Below are 22,048 nucleotides of genomic sequence, written 5' to 3' on the forward strand. Positions count from 1 at the left end.
GCCATTGTACTCAAAACAGCTTGGTACTGGCATAAGAACAGGCACATAGATCAATGGAACAGAACAGAGAACCCAGAAATAAACCCACACCTTTATGGACAAAGGAGGTAAGAGCATACAATGGAGTAAAGACAGTCTCTTTAACAAACAGTGTTGGGAAAATTGGACAGCTACCTGCAAAAAAATGAAGCTAGACCACCAACTTACACCATTCACAAAAATCAACTCTAAATGAATAAAAGACTTAAATGTAAGTCGTGAAACCATAATCATCTTAGAAGAAAACATAGGCAGTAAGCTCTCCGACATCTCTCGCAGCAATATATTTGCTGATTTATCTCCACGGGCAAGTGAAATAAAAGACAGTATAAACAAATGGGACTATATCAAACTAAAAAGCTTTTGCACAGCTAAAGACAATATGAACAGAATAAAAAGACAAACCACACAACGGGAGAATATATTCAACAATCGTCTAATAAGAGGTTAGTAACCAAAATTATAAAGAACTTATAAAACTCAACACCAGGAAGGTAAACAATCCAATCAAAAAATGGGCAAAAAACAAAAAAGAATACACTTCTCCAAATAAGACATACAGATGGCCAATAGGCATATGAAAAAATGCTCAACATCACTAATCATTAGAGAAATGCAAATTAAAACCACAATGAGATATCACCTCACACCAGTCAGAATAGAGCTCATCAACAAAACAACACAGAATAAGTGCTGGCAAGGATGTGGAGAAAAGGGAACCCTCCTGCACTGCTGGTGGGAATGCAGACTGGTGCTGCCACTGTGGAAAGCAGTATGGAGATTCCTCAAAAAATTAAAAATGGAACTGCTTTTGATCCAGCCATCCCACTTTTAGGAATATATCCTAAGAATACCAAATCAATGATTCAAAAGAAGAAATGCACCTCCATGTTTATTGCAGCATTTTTACAATAGCCAAGATCTGGAAACAGCCCAAGTGTCCTTCAGTGGACGAGTGGATTAAAAAGCTGTGGTACATATATACTATGGAATACTACACAGCCGCAAAATGAAGGAATTTTTACCTTTTCTGACAACATGATGGACCTGGAAACTATTATGTTAAATGAAATAACCCAGGCAGAGAAAGAAAAATATCATATGACCTCACTCATTTGAGGAATCCAATGAACAATGTGAACTGAAGAACGGAACAGAGGCAGAGGTGGGATCAAAGGGACCAGAGGGAAAGGAGATGAGAGGATGGAATCCGAGTAGGGAGAGATTGGTGAAATATATGTATATACATAACACAGCATTATAGAGAGCAGGAAAGCAAATCCTGGACGGAAAGGGGAGGGAGGCAAGGGACATGTTGAGGGGAACATGGGGGGATGTATTCAATTGGGACACTTGAATCTATGTAAAAACAATAAATTAAAATCAATAAAAAAAAGAAGGAAATCAGCCTTGATTAAAAAATAACTATTATCTAAACATCTGTGGATGAATAAATAAAGAGAATGTGTGTGTGTGCATGCACACAAACACACACCCCAGAACATTACTCAGCCATAAAAAAAACATGGAAATTTTGTTATCTGCTACAATACTAATGAATCTTCAGGACAGTATGCTATGTGAAATAAGCCAGTCACTCAAGGACAAATACTCCATAATATACAATTCTATTTAATGAGGTATTAAAAGTAGTTACTCACAGAGACAGAAAGTTGAATGGTAGAGGAAAACAGGAAGGTGCTATTCAATCAGTACAGTTTTAGTCACTCAAGATCAAGTTCTAGAGATGTGACCTACAACATTTCACTTATAATTAACAATACTGCACTATATACTCGAATTACTTATTTAGAAGTTAGACCTCAGGTTATCTGTTTTCTTTTTACTACAGTAGAAAAAAAACTTATTAAAGCCTTAATCTTGCAAAAGCAAGTAGCTTTACAAGAAGATATAGTCTGGCCTGACCGGGTGGTCTCTCAGTGGATAGTGTCAGACTGGGACGCAGAAGACCTAGTTTCAAAACCTCAAGGACGCCAGCTTGAGCACAGGCACACCAGCTTGATTGTGGGGTGCTAACTTGAGCAGGGGATCCTAGACATGACCCCAGGGTCGCTGGCTTGAAGCCCACAGTCACTGGCTTGAGCAAGGGGTCACTGGCTCTGCTGGATCCCCCCGGTTAAGGCACATATGAGAAAGCAATCAATGAACAACTATGGTGCTGCAACAAAGAACTGATGCTTCTCATCTCTCTCTCTGTCCTTATCTGTTCCTCTCTCTGACTCTCTGTCTCTGCCAAGGAAAAAGAAAAAAAAAAGTCTGTTATGGATCTTTATTTCGTATTTACATGTGGTACAGTACACTCACTGCACTATTCTAAAATAATTATAAATCCTATGAACTACTGAACTTGGTTAGGTAGTTACTTTAATTAAAATTTCATAATACTTTTCCTTTTTCTCTTATGGTACAAAAACACTATACTTCTTGAAATCCAGAGTAAAGAAATAAGGGCTCTATTAGATGTTAAGTTGTTTTTATTAGAGACCTTATTTCTCAAAACTAAAATGCCTAAAGAAAAAGCTTATGTTAACTTGAAAGTTATAGAATATATTTTAAATAATTGCATGCCATAAAATATATCTAATATATAAAATACTAATTTATAAACTGTACATACTCATTTCTTAAGCTGTAAGTAAACTCAATGTACTTGCTTGATTTTCCCAACCTCTTTTTCTTTTCTTTGTTCTTGCAACCTATGTTATTCAAAATAATAACTAATGATAAAAAAAAAAATGAGAAAGGGCCTAACCAGGCGGTAGCGCAGTGGATAGTGTTGGACTGGAACACTGAGGACTCAGGTTCGAAACACCGAGGTCGTTGGCTTGATTGAGGGCTCATCTGGTTTGAGCAAGGCTCACCAGCTTGAGCCCACAGTTGATGACTTGAGCAAGGGGTCATTCGGTCTGCTGTAGCCCCCCAGTCAAGGCACATATGAGAAAGCAGTCAATGAACAACTAAGGTTCTGCAACAATGAACTGATGCTTCTCATCTCTCTCCCTTCCTGTCTGTGTATCCCTATCTATCCCTCTCTGTTCCTGTCACCCCCCCCCCCCAAAAAAAGGAAAGAAAGAAAGAAAAAAGATTCTACCTGCTTTACTCCTTGCATTTATCAGATTAACCAAAAGTATAAATGGGAGATAATAAACAGCAAGTATTGACAAAGACATAGAGAAATCAGAACTCATAAATTTTTGATGGGAATGTACAATAGTTCAGCCACTTGGGTCAAGATTTGGAAATTTCTCAAAAAGGTAATCAGAGTTCTATATGATCCAGCAATTCCACTTCTAAATACAGACCCAAGAGAAGTGAAAACATGTCCACACTTGTACAACAATATTCAAAGTAGCATTATTCATTATTCCAAAATGTGGGACAAACCCACATGACCATCAACTGAACAAGGAATGAATGGATGAACAAAATGTAGTATATACACAGTAAAGAATATTATTTGGCAAAAAAAATAAATAAATTACTGACGTGCTGTAACATGGATAATCCTTAAAAATATTGTTAAATGAAAGAAGCCACTAATAAAATAACCATTTATATAAAATGTCCAGAATAGGCAAATCATTAGAGATGGAAAGATTAGTAAAGATGACTAGGGTCAGCGGGATGAGGAGAACGTAGGAGTATGAATATGGGGTTTCTTTTTAGGGTGACAAAAATTTTTACAACTTAAGACTGTGGTGATGGCTGAACAACTCAGTAAATGTTCTAAAAACCATTAAACTATATATATTTTAAATGAAATGTATAGTATGTGAATTATATCTCAATAGAGACATTTGGTAGTTTTCTGAGTTCAAACACAAGGCAAACCCTTGTTCCTTTCACACTAGTGTCTAAATAACGATTGCTATTCTGGTTATAGAGTAGCATTATAATTTACTGAATATACTCCAGCAAAAATTTTAAAAATCAGGATGTTAAAATAACTCTGAACTACATGAATCACCCCCAAATTTTAGTTTTGCCCCTATTTCAGAACAACTGCCACTCTCTTGGCATCAAGCTTTAAGATAGATAAATCTAAAAAGCAACTAAATGTAAATTTTATTTACCCATGGTACTACTTAAGGGGTAAATATGTACTTTAACTGCCTTAAAAATTGTTAACAGTAGTAACACAAAGCTAAAGAGATTCAGCATGACTAGTGGTGGCGTAGTGGATAGAGCTGAAAGCTGAGGTCCCTAGTTCAAAACCCCGAGGTCGCCAGCTTGAGTGTGGGCTTGCCAGCTTGAAAGCAGGGTTGCTGGCTTGAGTGTGGGATCATCAACATGATCCCAAAGTCACTGGCTCACCTTCAGCTCCTTCCCCACCCGTCAAGGCACATATAAGAAGCAATCAATGAATAAGTGAAGCGGCTAAGAGTAGAGGCTTCTCATTTCTCTTTCCCTTCATCTCTGTCTCTCTCAAATCAATAAAAAAAACAAAACAAAAACAGAAGCTAAAGAGATTCACAATAACCATTATAAATAACCAATGTTAACCTACAAGTATAGACCATACCTTTTGATTTCTTGTCCTTTTTGCTTAGGAGATTCACCTCCATTCAGGATCTGTTCTAAATTCTTTGTTTCTACTGATCCATTTGGCTCTGAATTGGATAGTCCAAGTAATGACCTCACCCGCTGAGACCGTACATCTAATATTGTATCTGTGTAACCTACTTCCTGAAGATATCTATAAAAGAAAATTAAAAGTATTAAACCTTACATATTGTTAACACCTTCAAACTTAACTCAAAATTACATCAAAGGATTTTAGAAAAACCCGTAATTCTTAAAATATACTCTTTGCCTCAATAATTATCTTCTCTATCGACTAGGTCAGTTTTAAGAGAAAAAGGCCAATTATAAACCAAAATTTAATTAAGAAAGCAAAGAGTATAGCTAACACTAAAAAGGGCCAAGGATTGAAACTTAAAAAGCCCTACTACTTTAAAAGGCTTTTAGAAGTTGATTATATAACCCAGATTTTTTTAAGGACCAGAAAGTAGTAAGGAATGAGTAGAGCTAAACCTCAGAATAGTGATGTGCTAATTTTAAACCTGGTAGATGGACAGGTCAGTTCTCCTTCAGATCTAGTATCTCACTGCATTCCTATCATCCCTTGGTCTTTAAAATTTCTGTGTATCTCAACCAGAATACTTAATCCAGGATCCAGGATGACAATACAAAAGAAGAAAGGGACCAGATTATGACACAAATATAAATGGCTTTGTGAGATAAGTTTTAAAATATCTTCCTAAAGTATTTGATGTGCTGAGGAATACTAAAAAGGAGCCTTATAAATTGCTGGCAGAAGAACTACAAATTTTTAGGTGAAAGCTAAGACAGGGAGACTAGACTGGTTAAGATACTAACACAGCAAGAAGTAAAACTAGAAAAGAGAAAAATAAATGTAAAGAAAATAAGCAAAATATAATCTTACTGACTTGGTGCACTAACAAATATGACAGTAGAATAAAAGAAGATATAAGAATTTTGAAAATTTTTCAGGTTTCTAGCTTGGATAGTTGGATAGTGGTTCTATTCAATGAAATGAAGAATAAAGGGTCAGAATGTGGTTTATAGAATACTGATCAGATAATCATGTGGTGTCTATGAAAGTGACAATGTTTATTAGGCACAATGAAAAGAAAGGCCAAAATCTCAAAAGACATTGGACTAGGTATATAGATTTGGGAATCAGTAGTATTTGGTGGTATTTGAAGCCATGAATCTAAATGAAGTTATCCAGAGAAAAAGCTTATATTAAGAATAGAAAGGCCAGATACACAAATATCTAATAGGCTAAGAGAATAAGAAAAACTCTTAAGAAAATTAAAAGAAAGTACTTGAGAAAATGGGGGGTGGAGGGTATGATGGCAGAGAGTGGTATCATAAAAGAAAAAAAGTTCCAAAATAGAATGGACAATTAATGTTGAATGCTTCCGAAAGATCAAATATGAACAAAAATGTTTGTGACAGTAGCTTCAGTGGAACATGAAGGTGGAAAACAGACTCGACAGTTGAGGAATGAACGAATGAACAAGGAAGATTACATATATAAACTACTCTTATAGAAGGGTGAGAAGAGACAGAATGCAAATCTAGGCAATGGAATTAGGCATTTATGAGAGAAGGACTATGAAACTGATTTCACTAGAGTTGTAGCACTCTTCTAAAAAATGCAATCCTGTTTTGGGGGATACATCTTCCACTCTACCATGTGGTCTTAGTGAGCAGCCAAGATGTTACACAATCCAGGTAAAAATAACTGACATACAGGCGGTTATTTGATCAAGTCAAGCCAATTATAATCTGCAGAAATTATTCTGACTAAAATACATGGTGGTGGTGGTGGGGGTGATTTTCAGTAGAAAAGAATAAAACTGAAACACAGAGGAGCAGAAAACCAGAGAGTAAGAGTAGGTCCTGGGTGTTTCCAGTCCTTGGGAAATTCTCAGTGCTACTCCAGCTCGTTTTCCTGACACTCAGCTATTCAGCACTTCCCTCAATACTGCTAGCTACACCATCAGCCTTCCAAACAATATAATCTTACTAAAACTACTTTGTTTTAGTCAAAAAACTCAGCGACTAAAACTCAACTACTTTGAGTATCAGTCACTGAAAGTTCATTCACATTGATAAATACGTCTTTGAATGAAACATTAGTAACTGAGATGATGAATATGAGCTTTAAATACATTTACAGAAAGGAAAGCAAAAAGTTAAGGGAGTTCTCACCTGACAGTCTTCCTATTTTCAGTGAAATGGAACCTACGGTGCCCTGAGGGCAGTAAGGGAGGATGGGCCACAGTGTGGTAAAAGTTCAGAGCATCGCGTGAGGGCAATGGGAGGGGGAGAGCAGGATTTTGGAGAAAGGATCTCTGCAATATTTGGACATGAAACCATAAATATGCAGTGGCATTCATGAGTCTGTAATTTTTTCCTAAGAATTATTTAAAAGTAGCAGCACAACAGACTGATCTAGGGTTGGGGATATAACAAGTAGGTATAGAAAAATGACTGGACGGAGCAAGTGGGTAACAAGAAAGCAAGGGGTACTACTACAGAAGGGGGATAGATCATGGCATCTAAGCTGGAGCTAGAGAACTAAAAACAAAAAAGCCCCATAACAACAAAAAATAATATGAAACCAACCACAGGTAGAAAGGACCTAAGGTGGAAAATAGAGCAGTCAGTCTAAAAATCAAGGTCAAGTCAGAAGGCAAAACACAGGAATTGAAGAAAGAAGGAGAATATAAGATGACTCTCAGATCTTGGAAGACTCCAGAGGTAGGGTAGTTTAGGAAATAATAAGGGCAAGGGTCTGACCATACTTCACTGGGTTACTGAAAGATGTCTAGTTGAGAAGGCTGAATAATTGCAAGTTACCCAGGATAATGGGAGTACACAAATACCAAAGTTTTCAAAACATAAGGGAGAAGAACAATAGATGAAAGATTTGCCACGGAAAGACTTCTAATACAATAAAGTATTCAAACTTCAAAAAGGTTTCTCAGAAATTCAAGGAGGTGTAGGACTTTGCAAACCACTTCTTTAGTTTCAGGTAACCAATTAAACTCTCTCTCTAAACTAGTGTCACTTAAAACCAAATATGTTATCCCTGGCCAGTTCGCTCTGTGGATAGAGCACTGGTACGGCGTATGGATGTCCAGGGTTCAATTCCCAGTCAGTGCACACAAGAGAAGTGACCATCTGCTTCTCTCCCCCTTCCTCTCTTCCTTCTTTCCCTCTTCCCCTCCCGCAGCTGGCTGGCTTGATTGGTTTGATTAGCGCGGGCCCCCAGTGCTGGGATAGCTCGGTTAGTCCGAGTGTTAGCCCCAGACAGGTTGCTGGATGGATCTCGATCGGGCACATGTGGGAATCTATGTCTCCTCACCTCACTTAAAAGTAAAAAAAAAAAAAGAATACATAAATTTTGCAGTGATGAAAACAGGACTGTCTATAAGTATGAACTCTATATTGTTTTTGCTCTGGCCTTCAAGGCACCCAGTTTTTACAACATTCTAACCCCCCCCCCCAAAGAAAGCATTATCCTGAGGAACATTCAGAGGAAGTAAACCTTAAAAAGACCCCAGCATCTAACAAAGCATTTAAAAAGCAATTTAAAGCTGTATCCCATTATCATTAAATAATTCTTCACTTGAAAAGTGACTGAATATAAACACTTCCTATTTAGATCCATAAAGCTGAAAAGGAGACATTACTCACTGTCTTAACAGCTGTCTGCCTTGCTTCCACGTTAACTGGCTATTCTGAGGCGCTGTAGGAGCCTCTGTGTCTTTGGTTTCTTCTAAAAATTAACAAAAAAAGACAAGAGTCATACATGTTATTCCAACTAGTGAAAATACTACCCAAATTCTATAAGGAGCAAATTCCCACAAAAAATACACCTAAATGCTTTATTAAAAAAAAAAGAATAAGAAAATTAACTTTTATGGAGTACTTACTGTGGATCACACTCATTTGCAATGGTGTCCCAATAACCCAAATACTTAGGTACTACCCTCTCCTTGTTTTAAAATTGAGAAAAGCTATGTGTACATTAACTATAACTACCATGGATTCAAAAATCAAAAGCCCAGGTTTTTATACATAAAATTATTACAATTACTTTTATTTATTTATTTTTTTACAGGGACAGAGAGAGTCAGAGAGAGGGATAGATAGGGACAGACAGACAGGAACGAAGAGAGATGAGAAGCATCAATCATCAGTTTTTTTCGTGGCGACACCTTAGTTGTTCATTGATTGCTTTCTCATATGTGCCTTGACCGCGGGCCTTCAGCAGACCGAGTAACCCCTTGCTCGAGCCAGCGACCTTGGGTCCAAGCTGGTGAGCTTTTTTGCTCAAGCCAGATGAGCCCACACTCAAGCTGGCGACCTCGGGGTCTCGAACCTGGGTCCTCATCCCAGTCTGACACTCTATCCACTGCGCCACCACCTGGTCAGGCACAATTACATTTTTAACTACCAGAATTCTGTTGTGTTGAAAACTAAAAAGCTATACTTAATAATTACATTAGATATTCAAAAGCAACACCACTAAGAAATTAGATATATATAAAAATTAGGTAATAGGCCCTGGCCGGTTGGCTCAGTGGTAGAGCGTCAGCCTGGCATGCAGTCCTGGGTTCGATTCCCAGCCAGGGCACAGAGGAGAAGCACCCATCTGCTTCTCTACCCCTCCCCCTCTCCTTCCTCTCTGTCTCTCTCTTCCCCTCCCGCAGCCAAGGCTCCATTGGAGCAAAGTTGGTTCGGGCGCTGAGGATAGCTCCATGGCCTCTGCCTCAGGTGCTAGAATAGCCCTGGTTGCAACAGAGCAACGCCCCAGATGAGCAGAGCATTGCCCCCTGGTGGGCATGCTGGGTGGATCCCAGTCAGGCGCATGTGGGAGTCTGTCTGACTGCCTCCCTGTTTCCAGCTTCAGAAAAATAAAAAATAAAAAAAATTTAGGTATATATAATAATAATTTTGAGTTGGTATCAGTAGACTCTAAGTCTATATCACAAGACTTTATATAATCAATTTTATTTTTAGAACTAAAAGTTAAATTAGAAAAGTTTACTATAGATTAGAAATTGTTTTTTATTCTCATGTAACAAAGCATACATATATTTTAAAAAAGTTTAATAAATAATATAATTTCAGGTCAGTTAAGCTCTGAATAAGTATCCTTAGACTGAAATTTAAAACTATCTCTTAACATGATTTTTCCATAAATCCCCATTATAAAAATAAAGATAAAGCAGAGAGGGCCATTAAAGACCAGTTCTTAAAGAATGTTGAGAACTTAGAATGGATCACAGTTGTTAGGCTCCTAGACTCCACAGTCACATGAACAAATACTGGTAGTAATTCAAATATTCTCTACTGGTACTACTTCTCTAACCCTAAAACCCCATTTTTAATACCTTCTTATTCTTCCCCTGGACATAAGAATTTCTATAATTTCTGAAAATAATTATTTCATTCTAATATTCCAATTTTTATATTTATCATTTTATTTATACCATTTTATTTTTAAATCACACATAACACAATCAGAAAAAATATATTAAAAAAAGAATGTCCAAAATTCTATCCTCATAAATTAGCATTTAAGGCCTTACATTTCATATTTTCCATGTGAAAATACCCACATAAGCTTCTCCTTTCCTTTAAAAAAAAAGAGGTGGGGGACAATTGTGTGTATTGCACTATAAGCTGCTAATGATACAATGTATCTTAAACATTCTCTTTATAGCAATAAATATAAATTAACATCATATAAAGTGATTACATAATATTCCATAGGAAGTATATACCTATTTAATTTAACCAGACCCCTAATGTTGAAATTAGTTTCCACTATTCACTATTATAAATAATGTTGCTAAGGATATCCTTGAAGTACCTCATAAGGATACAGTTCCATGAATTTTTGAACACACCCATGTAACCAATACCTAACCTAAATGAAGAAACAAAACATTGTCCACATCCAAAAAGCTTTGCTTCTGCCCTTTTCCCTTCACTAGATACTTCCAAAAGAGCATCAACACTATCCTGAATTCTAAAAACTACATTAACTTCTAATTTAATAACATTAAATCAATTATATCAATTTGTAATTTTATGTGATTCATCTACTTTGTCAGGCTTATTTACAGTTTAACTTTTGTTGCTAAATAGCATTCTACAACGCTAAAATATCACAATATATTTATGCATTCTAGTGCTGAAGAACATCTGAGTTGTTTCCAGTTATTTACCATTCAAAATGATACTATGGACTGACCAGGTGATGGCGCAGAGGGTAGAACGTCGAACTGGGATGCAGAAGACCCAGGTTCAAAACCCTGAGGTCGCTGGCTTGAGAGCAGGCTCATCTGGCTTGAGCGCAGGCTCACTAGCTTGAGAGTGGGATCATAGACATGACCCCGTGGTCGCTGGGGTCACTCACTCTGCTGCAGCTGCCCTCCCCCATCAAGGCAATATGAGAAAGCAATCAATGAACAACTAAGGAGACTAAGGAGCCACAACAAAGAATTGATGCTTCTCATCTCTCTCCCTTCCTGTCTGTCTGTCTCATCTGTCCCTCTCTCTGTCACAAAAAAGACACATACAAAAAATGAAACTATGAACATTCTTCTACAAGCCTGTGATAAACATATGTATGCATTTTAAGAAGTAAAACACCTAGGAAGGGAATAACTGAGTCACAGGGTATGCTATGTTCTCTCTAGTAATATATACTACTGATAAACCACTTCCAGAGGAGTTGTATCAATTTATAATCCCAACACTAGGTCTACAAACTCTTGTGTTCCACATCCTCAACATTTGACTTTTTCTCTCTTTCATTTTCACCATTCTGGTAGGTATGTAATTACCGTTTTTCCACATGTATAAGACACACTTTTTTTTTTTAATTTGGGGTCTAAAAACTGGGTGCGTCTTTTACAGTAGTTGTAGATATTTTTACTTGCATTTCCCGCAATATATGAAGACAGTGATTCATCATCAAGACACAGATGAGGACAAGGTAATAATGGATGGGAGTTTTGACAGTGATGAGGAGTTGTATAAATTTTATGATGAATAAAACTTGAGTTCAGTAACTTTATGTAACACTTTTTTCTTTTTCAAATTTCAGGCCCCAAAATTAAGGTGCATCTTATACATGGGGAAATACAGTATACTGCATTGTGGTTTTAGGTTGTATTTCTTCAGTAACTGATAAAATTGATCATTATTTCATATACTTCTTAGCCATTTGGAAATCCTACTTTATCGGATGCCTTTTAAAGTCTTCTGCCCATTTTTCTAGTATTATAGATTTTAAAAATCTAAATGTAAGGGGAAAAGGAGCTCTTCACATATTTGGGTACAACCCCTTTTGTAGGGTTAGGTTTTCATTATATATATTGGTATTACTGAGACGGGTATAAAAACATGCATTATCTTGTACTTCACCAAGTAAATATTCTGCGTGCGCGCGCGCGCGCACACACACACACACACACACCATATCTCCCCATGTATAAGATGCTCCCATGTGTAAGATGCACCTTGGTTTTGGGGCCCGAGAATGAAAAAAAAAGTATTACATACAGTTATTGAACTCAGGTTTTATTCATCATAGAATTCATATAACTCCTCATCACTGTCAAAACTCCTACTTATTCGCTTGTCCTCATCTGTGTCTGATGACCAATCACTGTCTTTAATAATGAGCACAAAAACAAGTGCAAAAAAGCAGGAAATGAAAGTAAAAAAAAATCTACAACCACTGTATAAGACACACCCAGTTTTTAGACCCCAAATTTTTCGAAAAAAGGTGCACCTTATACATGGGGAAATAAGGTACATTTTGCTTTATTTGGGGCATATAAAAGGCAATACTAACTCACTTAATGTTTATACTTTTATGTAAGTGATTTTACCCCACCTTGTTTGCATGGTGTGTTTCTGACCATTCCTTTTTGTTTGGTTTTTCCCACTAAACAACCTGAATAGTTTTTCTACCTCTAAAAACAATCTAGTTTGTTATTGTGTGTCCTATAAATAAAATACTTGTATGTTATTTTATTCCTCAATCTGAGGAAGTTTTAATAGTGAAGTTTCAAACAAGTTTAAAAACAAATCTGCTTTTATCTGACTTCAGTTTGGGCAGGAGAGATTTACCTGCTAAATGATTTTGCTTTATACTAACTGTTACAATGAGACCAGCTCTGACTCTGGTTTCAGGCACAATGTGGCTACAACTATCCTTCCTCACATTTACACAAACCAAGCCAGAGGACAGCTTTTGAGTACTAGAAAGTGACAGATTATTTTCTGAACATTCTGGCCACATTAGAAAGTGGAGAAGACCCCAATATAAATCAAATGCTGGTTATATGTATAAAATGTTTCTGCCTAGTGTAAGTATTTAATATCAAACTAAAAAATCAACTAATTAAATTAGTAAAACTTGCTGTAATACTTAACTTAAAAAAAAATCCACATGTACGTTTTGCTGTACCAGATATGCTTTGACTCTTTACATTTGGAAACTATAAAAAATTGTATATCCAAAAAAACTTTTTCTTGTCTTAGTAACCAATATCCAATAACAGCAAAGAATTTAATCTGTATTATCAAAATGTATATATAAATGGGTTCTAAATATACCTGAGAAAGTGCTAGTAATATTTCAAAATATTGTATAATATAAATGAAAATGTAGTATACCTAATTAGACTTTTATACTACTCAAATTGTAATATATAGAACCCTAAAATTAACACTAAACTGTTAGCTCTTTCCTATATCCCGCTCTCCCTTATCTGCATAATTGTTCATCAAATACTACTCTTAGACTCACTATTCACTGTTTAGAAAACAGCAAGGACAATTAGAGATAATTTTTTTTCTTCTATCCTTATTTGGCTGCCTCTGCAGTTTCCAAATTCAATCAAATTTCCAGTTTCTTTAGAACTAAATTGAGTTAATAATAAAAAGGTAATAAAGTTTAATAATAAAAAAGTAAGCTTATATAGAATGGGACAAAAATTACCTACAGGTGGAGAAAGAGGTATTATTTCATCACCTTCCACCTCTAATGACTACCAAGAATACACACATGGTTTTACATAGGTTTCAACGTAACAAAAACAGGACAACCTTAGGACTAAGATATAAATGAAACTACTTACTTTTATTCATTTATTATTTTCCTCAAAATTCTAGACAGTGGTACAACAGTCAACCATTTAACTAACTGATGCTTTCAAGGAAAAAGGGGAAATAAAACACGTCTGTTAAATATAAATAAGCTTAAACCAATTATTCTTGGGGGGATGGGAAGGGTGCAGACAGAAGAACAGTTTACCTGATTCAAAGGTTGGCATTTTCAAATCACCTTGGTTCAGTTCTGTGCCATATTTTAATTTGTGATATTTTGCCCTGAAAATTTAATAATACATTGTTGAAAGAAATTTTTTTCCCCTTTTCTACACAGTTAAGTAACTACTGGTAGGTTTCTCTAATAACAAAACACAATATAAATGTGTTTCTTTCGATTTTACTTGCAAAGGAAGTTAGAAAAAAAATTTACTGCCCCAAAAGAATAAATGGTAAATTACCCAGCTGAAATATACACCCAAGTAGAAAATTTCCTGATCTTAAAAAAAAAAAAATCCAGAACTTATATTCTGTAACAAAAGATACTTCAATTTAAAGATTTTAAACCTCTTTCTTTTCTCATATAACAAGCAAATCAACTATCAAAGTTTTGTATCTTTTAAAAAGCTTTCAAATACCTTGTACAATGGTATAAAAGAGAATAATGATCTAATTTATTTCACATATAATAAAATGAGACACACATACCTTTCTTGTTTTAATGCATACTCTAACATCTTTATTCTTCTTACTAAATCCTTCTTCAAGTTTTCTTGACCTTTTCTTTCTCCTTGCAAAAATGCTATTCGGGCCTAAAAAACAAATGGTCTGTTTATTTTCATTTTTTCTTAACTTCACATAAGAACAAAAATGGGAAAACAATAAATGTAAACTTTTGCACTTTTATTTATGACAGTAAGACTTAAAATTCACAGAAGTTGACCAAAGTTTCCCTGTTAGATAACATAATCACTTTGTAAAGATAATTACAAATTAACTACTTGCTTATAATTAATTGGTGGTTTGGCTTATAAAGTCACCAATATTAATTTTACATAACCTTGAAAGAAAATTTTATACAAAAAATTATATCTAATTCCTAAAGTATGTTACAAGAAAGTAAAAAATATTATATTGACAAGTAGATATTTTCCCCAAAATGATATATAGTTTTAAAGACTAGTAATAAATGTCCAGTCATCAAAATAAGCTCTTTCCTATTATTCTTTTTACAAAATATTACAGCCTGACCAGGTGGTGGCACAGTGGATGAAGTGTTGGCCTGGGACTCAGAGGACCCAGGTTCAAAACCCTGAGGTTGCTGGCTTAAAGCCCAAGGTTGCTGGCTTGAGCCCAAGGTCGCAGGGGTCACTAGTTCAGCTGGTGTCCCCCAGTCAGTGCACATATGAGAAAGCAACCAATGAACAGCCAAGGTGCTGCAACTATCAGCTGATTCTTCTCAACTCTCTCCCTTCTTGTCTGTCTGTCCCTGTCTCTCTCTCGCTCACTTAAAAAAATCACCTACAACTTCATAATACCTGAGAAGTTATAGGCAGCTATATAACATTTCAGCCACATAACACTCCTAAATACAAGTTTCAAAACAAAATTAAAGGTGTAGGAGGAATGGCAAAAATTCAGAACCTAATATAGGATGGTACAAACATCAACTTGTACCTGAGTCACTTAAGTTGTTCACTGATTGCTTCTCATATGTCATATGTGCCTTGACCAGAGGGCTCAATTTGAGCCAGTGACACCTTGCTCAAACCAGCGACCTTGGGATCCTGTCAATGACCCCATGCTCAAGACAGCACATCAGAGTTTTGAACCTGGGACCTCAGTGTTCCAGGTTGATGGTGTGCACTGTACCACCAGTAATCAGGCTAGCACAAATTTTTTTAAGTATTTGGGCTCCTAAACATAACTCCTATGAGCTCCCCAAAATGACACACCACTCTTTTAAAAAAGCCTGATGAAAATACTGTAAAAAGATGCTATCAGATCACAAGATACCAAAATGGCCAATCAAGATAGAATCAGTTCCCAACCTCAATAGTTTTCAGAGAAATATAAATTAAAAATACAAAAAAGTAACAAATATCAGCTTGACTAAATTTTTAAAAAACTAACTGTACTATTTGATGAGGAAGGTATGAATCAACAGATACTCTCATAAACAACTTAGGAAACCATAAAGTGGATTAGGCACTTTGAAAAAAGTTTTACATCATCTATTTAAGTTGAAGTTATAAATACAATGAAACTAAAACATCTCTAGATATATATCCAAAAAATATGTATATATGTGCACAATAGGAAACCTATAAAAAATATTCCCAGGACCATTTTTTATAATAGCCAAAGACTGCAAATAATCTCTCCATCAACTAGAAAACAGATAGTGGCATATTAGTACAACAGAATACCATAGAACAAGGAAATAAACTATAGCTACACACAACTCAGATGAATCAACATAATGTTAAGGAAAAAAGCAAGACACAAAAAACAATGTTCTACATCAGGGGTCTCAAACTCAACTCAGCATGTGGGCCGCAGAGCAAGACCACAGCCGTTCGGCAGGCCGCACTAGGTCTACAAAAGGCAACTGTTATGCAACACTTTTCTCACTGCAGTTGAAAACAAAAAAAAATCAGTACAACAAGCACAATTGTACATGCAGTTTACTCAGTGTCACAAAACGACCAGAAACTGTAGTTTGCATCACAACTGCTGTTAACTAAGCTAATATCTAGCTAGGATGCTAGAGAAATGAAAAATACAAGTAGGCCCCTAGGCTTACTTAATTTTATCCAAAATATTTTGAACTTCGTGGATTAGTCTGCGGGCCGCACAAAATTGTTCGGCGGGCCGCGAGTTTGAGACCCCTGTTCTACATGATTCCATTTATAGAAAGTTCACTGTCAAGCAAAACTAATGTGCAATGCACACTTAGATAACACATAAAGGTAACATACAAAGAACATCACGGAAACAATTCTACAAAAAGTCAGGATCGTAGTTACCCTTATGTGGGAAGGAGGCAGTACTGATTTAGAAGGTATGGGCTGTGAGGCTTCTGAGGTGCTGCTCATAATGCTCTATTTCCTTGACCTCACCATGACTGATATCATGGCTGTTCTCTTTATAATTACTGGTTAATCTGTATGATGTTTCATACACTTTTCTGTATTCAAATGATGTTTCACAATTCTAATGTGTTTTAAAATTAATCTCATTCTTGCCTGACCAGGTAGTGGCGCAGTGGGTAGAGCACTGGGCTGGGACACAGAGGACCTAATTCAAAACCCCAAGGTAGCCAGCTCGAGCGCGGGCTCATCCAGCTTGAGCACAGGCTCACCAGCTTGAGTGCGGAGTCGCTGCCTTGAGCGTGGGATCATGGACACAACCCAATGGTCGCTGGCTTAAGCAAGAGGTCACTCGTTCTACTGTAGTCCCCCAGTCAAGGAACATATGAGAAAGCAGTCTATGAACAACTAAGGTGCCACAATGAAGATTTGATGCTTCTCATTTCTCTTCCTTCCTATCTGTCAGTTCCTATCAGTCCCTCTCTCTGTCTCTATCATACACACAAAAATTAACCTCACTCTTAAGGGTTCGATTTAAGAAGTGTATTTTTATTGTAAACATAAGGTCCAAGATCTAGGTCAAAGGGGTTCTACAGTAAAAAACATGTAGTAAAACTTTAAATGGACCTTTTTAGGTACAATAAATTTTCATTTTTTATTTTCCAAACTCAACTTTTTTATTTATTTTATTTTTTTTAGAAAGAGGAAGGGAGACATAGCAACAGACAGAAACATCTATTTCTGAATGTGTCCTGACCTGGGATCAAACTGGCAACCTTTGTGTATCAGGACAATGGTCTAACCAATTGAGCCATCTGAGCCACTCGGCCAGGGCAAACTCACTAATTTTAATGTTTCTAATTATTTGACTTCAGGAGTGTAAGAGCAAATAAGTAACTTGAAATTCATTACTACAAGCATACTGTACAGGCAAGAATGAACTTCTATAAATGTGTTTCCATATCCAATCAATCTCAGTTAATTTGGAGTAACAAATCTTATTAATTTTAAAAATTTATTTATTGAGAAGAGACAGAGAGAAACATCAATTTGTTGTTCAATTATTGTGCATTCACTGGTTGCTTCTTGTATGTATCCTGACCAGGGATTGAATTCATAACCTTTGCTTATAGGGACAATGTTCTAATTTAAAGCTACCCAACCAAGGCTCGTTATTAATTTAAAAATTTTTTAAGTTTTCTTCCTTTAAATATAGGTAAAAACAAGCACGATAAAGCAGGAAATGCAAGTAAAAAAAAAAAATCTATGACCACTATATAAGACGCACCTAGTTTTTAGACCCCAAATTTTTCGAGGGGTGGGGGTGGGTGCATCTTATATATGGGGAAATACGGTACTTGATATTGACAGATCACTTTTAACTGCAAGACCACTAGAGTGGTCACCAGTGCAAAATGATCAACATACCCAGCTAATACCAGCCTCATGTTATTTCACAATTACTGTAGTTTGTCCAAAGTTTCTAAAAATTATCTTGTTTAAAACAAATAAATTAACAAACTTTGTTTCACCTTCAACAAAATTTAAAATAAACTCAAACACTAGATATAGGCAAATTTTATTTTATTTAATGATTTTAAGACCTTCTTTAGAACTGATTGGAAACCTGACAAATATTTAGAAACACCATCACTATTAAGGAACAAACTTTAAGATCCAAGGAATAAACAAAAAATAAGTTAAATACTTTAGGTTTGAAAACATATTAAAGACAAAATCAGGTTACAGCAACTAATAAATTCTTAACTTCACTATATAAAATACGAGGCCATCAATAAACGTTAGCATCCTCTCCCCCTAATGGTCAATTAAAATTATGCATCTGGTTCTATTCCAAGCACTTCAATATTTTGGGTTAAGCAATAAGTCAGCTGTAAAAAATTTAAGCTATAAGTACACATAGTCAGTTGGCCCACAGACATTTTACATGAAACAAAATACAAAAAATTCTTATCATACAAAGGTTTCAAAACCTAGCTAATTAATAGAATCATCAAGGAACTTAAATTGTAAAAATGCATGCATTGCCATCTGACCAGGGCCATATCATTTCACTTATACATGGAGTCTAGTGAACAAAATAAACTAATAAACAGAATAGAAACAGACTCAGATACAAAGACTGACAGCTGTCAGAGGGAAATGGGGTGGGGCTGGGTGAAAAAGGTGAAGAGATTGAGCAAATAACACTCCCAGACACAGAAAATAGGCACAGTGATTATAAGAGAGAAAGGGGCAGGTAGAAGAGAGTAAAGGGGGAATAAATGGTGATGGAAGGAGACTTGACTTAGAGTAGTGAACACAATACAATATACAGATGATGTGTTATAGAATTGTACACTTGAAACGTATATAATTCTATTAACTGATGTCATACCACTAATTCAATAAAAAAGGCAACATAATAAAATGGCACCTGACACCCACTAGGGTGGCAATTATCCAAAAAATGGAAAATAATAAGTGTGACAAGGACATGGAGAAACTGAAACCCTCCTGCCACAATAGTAGAAATGTAAAATGATATAGCCACTATAGAAAAATCTGACATGTCCTCAAAAACATTAAACATTAAAAAAAGAAACAAAATATTTGCTTGTAATAGCTTATAAAAGTTTTCACTTCCCCAATTTTACAGCTAGCTAATAATATCAGGAAAAGAGGAACACTAACAAAATACTAAGGTTTCTGGACACAAATAAAACGTGTATTTTACTTTTCTCTCTTCCATTTATAACAAAAAATAAAACAAAATTTAACAAAAATACCAGCATCACCCTCTAAAATCCAAATGTCATTTTACATGACAATAATTGATTTATGTCTACGCTAAGAATAAATGTACTCTGCTACTCCTAAAGTATTTTATTATTATGTATCTCTGAAAAGAGGATGAAAGTATTTTTAGAATATAGGTGAGCACAATTTTTAAAAAAACTAAATCGTAAAGGCCTCTACACAAGTGACTTTCAGCTTTTGTTTTGATTTTTTCTGCTGACAAGATTGATTCTTTGCAGAAGCCAATGAGGAAAAATGTTAACTAAATGAAATAGTACATTATCAAGAATAATGCCTGATGCAGTGGTAGCACAGTGGCTACAGCATTGACCTGGGACGTTGAGGACCGAGTTTGAAACGTCTAGGTTCAACCTGTGCATGGACTCATCTGGCCTGAGCACGGGCTCACCAGCTTGAGCACGGGATCACTGGGTCTGCTGAAGCCCCCAGTCAAGGCACATATGGGAGCAATCAATGAACAGTTCAAGTGCTGCAACTATAAGTTGATGCTTCTCATTTCTGTTTGTTTCTCTCTTGCTAAAAAAAAATTTTTTTTAATAAATAAATAAATAAATAAATAAAACATGGTTTTTACAGAACTTTACAATTAGAAGGGGGAAAAACCACCTTTCTTGTTATTGCAGGGCAGACTTACATTCTTAAGACTGATATGTTTTGCCTGACCAGGCGGTGGCGCAGTGGATAGAGCATCGGACTGGGATGCAGAGGACCCAGGTTCGAGACCCCGAGGTCGCCAGATTGAGCGCGGGCTCATCTGGTTTGAGCAAAAAGCCCACCAGCTTGAACCCAAGGTCGCTGGCTCGAGCAAGGGGTTACTCGGCCTGCTGAAGGCCCGCGGTCAAGGCACATCTGAGAAAGCAATCAATGAACTAAAGTGTTGCAAAGCGCAACGAAACACTAATGATTGATGCTTCTCATCTCTCTCTCCGTTCCTGTCTGTCTGTCACTGTCTATCCCTCTCTCTATCTGAGAAAAGAAAAAAAAGACTGATATGTTTCTTGAAATCATTTCGTAAACACCCAAGAGATAGTACAAACTTTATAATAAAAATAAACTACCAATAAAAAATAATTTTACAAGCACATTTTCAAGAACAGCTTAGATAAACCTACTACTCTCTTTCTTAAAACTCAAAAAGCATTTTTACTTTGAGGCAATTACTAGTCAGGTAAGCTATATATTTAAAATTACAAATCCTGATATTATTTTTTTAAATTTTATTTATTTATATTTTTTACAGAAACAGAGAGTGTCAGAGAGAGGGATAGACAGGGACAGACAGACAGGAACGGAGAGAGATGAGAAGCATCATTAGTTTTTCATTGCGCGTTGCAACACCTTAGTTGTTCATTGATTGCTTTCTCATATGTGCCTTGACCACGGGCCTTCAGCAGACCGAGTAACCCCTTGTTGGAGCCAGCGACCTTGGGTTCAAGCTGGTGGGCTTTTGCTCAAACCAGATGAGCTCGCGCTCAAGCTGGCGACCTCTGGGTCTCGAACCTGGGTCCTCTGCATCCCAGTCCGATGCTCTAGCCACTGTGCCACCGCCTGGTCAGGCAAATCCTGATATTATTAACATGAGAAAAAGACAGACTTAGCTATATAGTATGATTTTCACTAGTAGAGGACTACATTCCTTTACCAGATGTGTTCTGGAAATTATTAGTAAAGTGTACATATCACATTTTACAAAATATCTCATCCAATGCAAACCGTGGCAGCAAAAAAATCAAACAAACCTGAGTTTTCAGCAAATGGGATAAAAACAATTAATAGTCTCATGTCACTGTAGGTATGGTTTCTGCCATCAAATGGTTAACAAAAACCAGAGTATCTTCTCCTATTTGCCAAACTATAAAGCTGTTCAAAAGAATAGGGAGAGAGGCCCTGGCTGGTTAGCTCAGTGGTAGAGCGTTGGCCTGGCGTGCGGGAGTCTCGGGTTCGATTCCCGGCCAGGGCACACAGGAGAGACGCCCATATGCTTCTCCACCCCTCCCCCTCTCCTTCCTCTCTGTCTCTCTCTTCCCTTCCCGCAGCCGAGGCTCCACTGGAGCAAAGTTGGCCCAGGCGCTGAGGATGGCTCCATGGCCTCTGTCTCAAGCGCTAGAATGGCTCTGGTTGCAACAGAGCATCGCCCCCTGGTGGGCATGCCAAGTGGATCCCGGTCGGGTGCATGCAGGAGTCTGACTGCCTCCCCGTTTCCAACTTCAGAAAAATACAAAAAAAAAAAAAAAGAATAGAATAGGGAGAGAAAAATCAACTAGAGAGAGTAAGGGTACGGTTAATAATCTCAGGATACTCCCAGTTCCCCTCCCAAACCCAAAGCAGGCATCAATAACTTTGTCTCAGAGTTAGAAAAGAATTAACATAACGTAGGCTCCAGACAACCATAACAAAACTAT

At 36.5% G+C, this 22,048-nt stretch overlaps 1 protein-coding gene across 1 annotated transcript in view; it reads right to left on the minus strand.

The window, feature by feature from the left end:
* The window catches only part of STRN3 (striatin 3), a 114,927-nt gene that overhangs the window by 57,121 nt on the left and 35,758 nt on the right, over window positions 1-22,048 (minus strand). The window contains exons 2-5 of the mRNA XM_066341679.1: window positions 14,443-14,546; window positions 13,943-14,016; window positions 8,296-8,377; window positions 4,583-4,756 (exon numbers count right to left, since the gene is read on the minus strand). Coding sequence (XP_066197776.1) covers window positions 4,583-4,756; window positions 8,296-8,377; window positions 13,943-14,016; window positions 14,443-14,546 — 434 coding nt within the window. The remainder of the gene's footprint in view (window positions 1-4,582; window positions 4,757-8,295; window positions 8,378-13,942; window positions 14,017-14,442; window positions 14,547-22,048) is intronic.

Source organism: Saccopteryx leptura, chromosome 6 (assembly GCF_036850995.1).
Source record: "Saccopteryx leptura isolate mSacLep1 chromosome 6, mSacLep1_pri_phased_curated, whole genome shotgun sequence".
Classification (NCBI taxonomy): Eukaryota; Metazoa; Chordata; class Mammalia; order Chiroptera; family Emballonuridae; genus Saccopteryx; species Saccopteryx leptura.